Source organism: Arachis duranensis, chromosome 4 (assembly GCF_000817695.3).
Source record: "Arachis duranensis cultivar V14167 chromosome 4, aradu.V14167.gnm2.J7QH, whole genome shotgun sequence".
NCBI classification, from domain to species: Eukaryota; Viridiplantae; Streptophyta; class Magnoliopsida; order Fabales; family Fabaceae; genus Arachis; species Arachis duranensis.
The window spans coordinates 28379862-28386419 of record NC_029775.3 but is presented as its reverse complement, the minus strand read 5'-3'; the positions used below and the strand labels follow the sequence as shown (position 1 = coordinate 28386419).

General features: G+C 36.3%; 1 protein-coding gene across 1 annotated transcript; it reads right to left on the bottom strand.

Annotated features, from left to right (window-relative positions):
- Positions 1-2144: 2144 nt before the first annotated feature.
- LOC107483901 (uncharacterized) lies at positions 2145-5892 on the bottom strand. Its single transcript, XM_021141503.2, has 3 exons — positions 5633-5892; positions 5279-5405; positions 2145-2327 (listed from the first exon to the last, which is right to left on the bottom strand). Exons 1-3 carry the CDS (start codon positions 5869-5871, stop codon positions 2166-2168), a joined length of 528 nt encoding a protein of 175 aa, XP_020997162.2. The 5' UTR covers positions 5872-5892; the 3' UTR covers positions 2145-2165.
- Between the last annotated feature and the right edge of the window lie 666 nt (positions 5893-6558).

The following is a 6558-nucleotide window of genomic DNA, read 5'->3' as shown; positions in this document are numbered from 1 at the left end:
AATTAAACTGCTTTCAAGTTGGTTGAGTACGAAAGTACTAAGCAACGGAGACTACAAGAAACGTCGTTAAAATCAACGGCCAAATCGACGGCTAAGCCGTCGATAATATTGAAATTCGACGGCAAAATAGACGGCGGAGTTGGTCGCTATAAAGCTTGTTGATTTTTCAAAATGCTAATAAAATCGACGGCTTGCCTGGCCGTCGATAATAATTTAAAAAAATCGACAACAAGGCCGTCGATATTATGAGTTTGATAATTTTATATTCTTACTAAAATCGACAACAAGGGCGTCGATATTATTATATAAAATCGACGTTACTGCTGTCGATATTTGATACAAATAAAATCGACGGAACCTTTGTCTATAATATGTTTACTAAAATCGACAACTTTACTGTCGATATTGGATCCAATAAAATCGACGCAGTTGCCGTCGATTTTATTATTCATATACCGACAAATTCTATGTCTGTATTTGGGTTTGCTTGTCTATTTTAAAATTAAAAAGTGACAACTATTCCGTCGATTTTAATAGATATGTTTTAATTATTTTTTTAATAATAAATAATCCTCTAACATAAAGACTCAAGACAAGATAAATAACTAAACTTAGACTTATATTCGTTTAAATTGCAATCTACTAATAATACAAAATATTCCAAGTAAAGTAATTAAATAACCTACTCATACTCGTCTAAATAATCATCTGAGTCATCAAAATCGTCAGAATCATCCTTCTTTTGAGAACTCTGTGGTTGTCCTGGTCGCTGCATAATAGGTGGGAGTTTTCTACCTGAGGCTGGGGTTGGGACTGGGGCTAGAGTTGTGCTTTTCTGAGAGCTTGGAAAAGTAAAAGGAGGAGGTGGGGGAACACGTGATCCAGAACTACTAGAACCCATGGCCCTCACATACTCAGTCAAGCTGCTCAATTGATGACTAAACTGATCCATCTGTGAGTTACTGGTGTTGAGATCCTCACGCAAGGATTCAACTGTCTATTGCCACTCTCTTTTCTCCCTTTGGTAGCGGTCTTCAAGCTCTCTATATTTAGCGGCATGTTGTTCAACTTCCCTATTGAGTATTATGATTCGTTCTCTAAGATCCAAAACATCAGCGCTGGTGGTCGTGGTTGGCCCATCAACTCGAGGCCGCACCATAGAAGAGTCCCTTGCCTCACCCATACCATATACCTTACCTCTTTGTTTTCCACTCACTATCTCAATCCATATGCTTTCCTCAAAGACAGGCGGTGGATCAGTTACACCAGTCTCTATAGCAGCCTGCCGCTCTTGCTTAGCCTGAAACATACGCTCTTGAAATATATCCTACAATGAGGAGAAATGATTGATAAACTACTATAAGTATTAATAAGGCATAGCAATTACATAACAAAATAGTTACAATTAATAAAGGTAAGTTACCTTTGTCTTTCGAGAGTGTTCTTCAACCCATTGAGTCCTATCCTCTTTACGAGTATGAGTGTGCTAAAAAAACTCATCCATATGTGATGGTCTTCCAAGCGAATGATTATACATAATGAGAGAAACAATATGACACATTATCACTGATTGAGGAAAAAAATTGCATATAGTACTGTTGCATAATGAAGAAAAAATAATTAAAAAGCAGAATAAAAGCAAAAGCATAATAGAACAAGCTCATTTTATTTAGAACCTCAATGGGAGACGTGACAATAAGAAGCTAGACATGGTTTAATGGACTTCAAGATCACTATCAGTGGTTAAAACTCACATTTAGTTGCAACTTAATAATCTATCAAGCTCATTTTGTTTTAATAAATCATAACACAAGCAGAAATAACAGCATGCAGGGTATGGACAAGGGATTATAATTGATGAACCATGACCTTTAAAACTCAGATATTCCAATAAGAAAAATTATAAACGAAATAAATAAGGTAAACAAATATATTAGAATTGCTGTAAGTTTTTTCTTACTTGTTTGGCCTTAAGAAATTTTTAGAACAGCAAATATCAAAGTAAAGATTGTCTTTAAGTAAAAAAGAGGGTTCTATAAGCAACTTACCAAGCGTAATCTCGCTTCTGGAAAGGTGGTGCCTCCTGCAGTGTGAATGGAAGTACCTCGAGTTGATTTCCTGGCAGCTGTATTTCTCGCCTGTAATTGTCTATATGCATCAGTGTTTCAATGTCTCATCAATTCACCAAGAACTTCTGGTGGGATCCAATATGGACGGACACCTTTTTTGCGAATGGCATGGAGCATACCTCGCAAGCGCTTGGCATCCCTAAACCTCCAAGCTTGATAGATATCATCCTCCTCCGTATCAATAATGTCAAAGCATTTCTATTTAAAAAAATCACAATTTACAATATCACTTAAAATAAATGTTAAAATTGTTGAGACAAAAACACTGCCAAACTAACTAGTAATATATCACATACCATAAAAGCTTTGACAGTAGTGATGTGCTTATATATTGTTGAGATAGAAACACTGCCAAACTAACTAGTAAGTATACTACTAGTAGTATATCACATACCATAACATTCTTGCTCTCTCAAGTAAGTCCCTAACATACTTAGATTGAGTGATGTGAATATCATGATCAGATAAGATATTAAATTCTAAGCCTATGAAGAAATTAACACTGCCTAGATCTTTTAATGCAAAAAAAGACTTTATATCAGCAATGAGAGTGCAGAATGTAGAATCATTATCACATGTAATAAGAATATCATCGACATATGCTAAGATATAGATTGTAGAGTATGAATCAAACCTTATGAATAGTATAATCAGGTTTAACATTATTTAGGTATCTTCCTAAAATTGTTTAGGTAAATCAGCAGTAGCAAGTAAAGCAAGGCCAGTTTTAGCAAGTAAAGCTTTCTTTAAATGTGGCAGTGAGGAAGGTATCTTTTCAAAATTCTTTAGCATTATCTATTTATATACGCTTGAGTTTACAACCAGTTTCATTTTCCATGAGATTCTTATATTGCATTAAGATTTGTAAGAACTGAGATTTAGAGTAAAGTAAATATAAACAAGTATACCTTGTGTCAGCATCAACTATACTAAGATAATATTTAAATTCTCTAGAGGGTCCCAAAATGTCAAGAACGACTAGCTCAAGGGGTACAGAATATGTAGTAGTAGAAAATTAAAACTACCCTAATACTAGAAGAAGCGTTTGTGCAACATGTCCCAGGATCAGAGCAACTAAAAAGACTAGCTCTTTTTATTCTTTTTTCACATCATAACTACCCTAAATGCCCTTTTGGGTTATTGGGTAGACACATAGACATATATGACATAAATTCAATATTCATTAGATAGAACTTATCAAAACTATTTTCATTATTAAGCAGAAGAAACCTTTATTTATTATGTCCTTCCATTTTTGTCATGCACAAATAACTCCAATTCATGAATCCAATTGAGTTATTCACCATCTCTTTCTGGAATATTCATTTATCATGTGTGTAATTCCAAGTCTTGTATATAAATTAAAGTCTAAAATGGACAACTGGTGCACAAAATTGCAATCACACTTTTGCAATCCACACAACTAACCAGCAAATGCATTGGGTCGTCCAAGTAATACCTTACGTGAGTAAGGGTCGAATCCCACGGAGATTGTTGGCTTGAAGCAAGCTATGGTTATCTTGTAATTCTTAGTCAGGATATCAATTATAATTATCAATTTGAATTACGAAAAATAAAAGAGCATAAAATAAATAATTGTTACTTAATAATGGAGAATATGTTGGAGTTTTGGAGATGCTTTGTCCTCTGAATTCCTACAACATAATAATTTCTTACATGCAAAAGTGCAAAGTTCCTTCCATGGCAAGCTATATGTAGGGTATCACCGTTGTCAATGGCTACTTCCCATCCTCTCAGTAAAAATGGTCCAAATGCTCTGTCACAGTACGACTAATCATCTGTTGGTTCTCGATCATGTTGGAATAGTATCCATTGATCCTTTTGCATTTGTCATCACGCCCAGCAATCGCGAGTTTGAAGCTCGTCACAGTCATTCAATCCTTGAATCCTACTCGGAATACCACAGACAAGGTTTAGACTTTCCGGATTCTCATGAATGCCGCCATCAATTCTAGCTTATACCACGAAGATTCTGATTAAGAGATCTAAGAGATACTCATTCAATCTGATGTAGAACAGATGTGGTTGTCAGGTACACGTTCATGGATTGAGGAAGGTGATGAGTGTCACGGATCATCACCTTCTTCATAGTGAAGCGCGAATGAATATCTTAGATAGGAACAAGCATGTTTGAATGGAAAACAGAAATAATTGCATTAATTCATCGAGACGCTGCCAAAAGGTACAAATTTCTTTACAGAAAATGAGTAAACTAAGATAATTGGTGCAGAAATCTACTTCTGGGGCCCACTTGGTATGTGCTGGGGCTGAGACTTAAGCTTCTCACGTGCCTGGGCTGTTTCTGGAGTTGAACGCCAGGTTGTAACCTGTTTCTGGCGTTGAACTCCAACTTGTAACCTGTTTCTGGTGCTGAACGCCAGACTACAACATGAAACTAGCGTTAAACGCCAGTTTATGTCATCTATCTTTGCGCAAAGTATGGACTATTATATATTTCTGGAAAGCCCTGGATGTCTACTTTCCAACCCAATTGATAGCGCGCAAATTGGACTCCTGTAGCTCCAAAAAATCTATTCCGAGTGCAGGGAGGTCAGAATCCAACAGCATCAGCAGTCCTTTTTCAGCCTAAATCAGATTTTTGCTCAGCTCCCTCAATTTCAGCCAGAAAATACCTGAATCACAGAAAAACACACAAACTCGTAGTAAAATCCAGAAATATGATTTTTGCTTAAAAACTAATAAAATTCTATTAAAAACTAATTAAAACATGCTAAAATCTACATGAAATTACCCCCAAAAAGCGTATAAAATATCTGCTCATCAACAACCTACTTTCTCTCACCAAAGTCATATGTGTATACCATGTTGCTAGCTTTATCTCTTTCTCATTATCATTCTTTTAATATTTTTTATGTAATCATTCTATCGAATGAAGAGAAATCAAAAGCTGATGATCCAAATGAAAGCAAAGCAATAATGTAAAATCAAAATCCATATATAAAAAAGCAAAATACATTGATGAGTGTAAGCGATGCATGCCAGTAGCATTGAGTCCTAAACTAACCAATCCAAGCCTTTAACTATGGTAACAAAAATGAAAGCACTTGGTGTAACATGTGGATTGGAGCATAAATTATTCATAAGGAGCATAAGGAGATAGAATTTACCCTCCACTCAGTCCACCATATTTTTCGAGTATCATCATCTGCCTCATCAAAACTCAGCCAAGGCTTGTTGTAGTTTTCCCTAAAAACCTGAGAAATACGCTTCAATCCAGGCTTAGGTGGGTGCCAACTACATCAAAAATCAAATGACACCATTTAAATATATGGATCTTGGACGCAGGAAACAAATAGTTAAGCTAGCTTTGATAACAACTAAAGGAACTAAGAAGATAGGCATATCGAATCAAAGCAAATAGTTAAGCAAATATTTTCATTAACAAATATCCAACTAAACAAATAAAAGCACACCATTTAAAGTGCATGCTTAGTTCATAAAATTTAAAGCAAATAACAAACCATTTGGCACCATCATATCTGAGCTTCGGAGCACTTGTGCTAGAGTGACCAGTGATAGTGGATGTTCCTTGACCCTGAGCATCTTGAGTACTATTAGATGTGGTTTGTCTTTCCCCACAAGATCCTGCTCGACTGGGAGCTACAATAGCTGGATCACTCTGCACACCATGTGAGGCAGTGTTGGAAGGTTCATTGGCTTGTTGAGTGCATGATCTTGGCACACCCGGAGTAGGCATCATGTGTATCTGAGGCTCCTGACGGGAGGGGGTAGTAGTAGCAATAGATGGCGGTTTCCCATTGGTCAGAGCAGTCATGTCGGATGATGACCCAACGAGAGAGTATGGATCCGCATGCAAGTCAAGGGGATGACCAGTAGAAAGCCTAGGCCTCCCCTTTCGACCTCGGCCACGGCCACGGCCATGACCGCGATCTCCGTCTCTACCAACCATATCTTGTACACGTTAAAATAAGCAAGTTATTATCCAGAACATAACCGATACAGGATATATGAATTAACAAATTAACAAATTTATTAGAAATATGCAATTAAAGTAAAATCAGCTAGTAGTGTCATTAGCTAGTAGTAAAATGCTTTTGCGGATTTGAATTCAGTAAAAAGTAGGAAGAGTATGAAGAGTAGGAAGGAAAATGCATGGGAAGGAAGAGTAGGAAGATGAGAAGAAAATGCATGCTTCAAAGTTTAAAGGAATCAATGGCTGCATGATTTTTTACAGCATATACTAACCCTGCACTGCCATCTCATTGAAGCAGCAGCAAGAAGAGGAGTATTAGCTATTGAAAGAAATAAAATAACTGAAGCAGCAGCAGTAAGAGGAGTATTAGCTATTGAAATTTTCCATTTAAATCCTTTTTTAAGTTTTAATTAAGGCTATTTTTCATACATAAGTGAAAATAAATACAAGGCA

Bases quoted from the DNA above. Each gene is read 5' to 3' on its own strand.
- LOC107483901 (XM_021141503.2), bottom strand. From the start codon at position 5,871: ATGATGCCTACTCCGGGTGTGCCAAGATCATGCACTCAACAAGCCAAT. The intron at 5,406-5,632 runs GTTTGTTATTTG...TTTTTGATGTAG, and splicing joins AGATATGATGGTGCCAAATG to TTGGCACCCACCTAAGCCTG. The intron at 2,328-5,278 runs GTAAATTCTATC...TTTTTTAAATAG, and splicing joins TATGGTGGACTGAGTGGAGG to AAATGCTTTGACATTATTGA.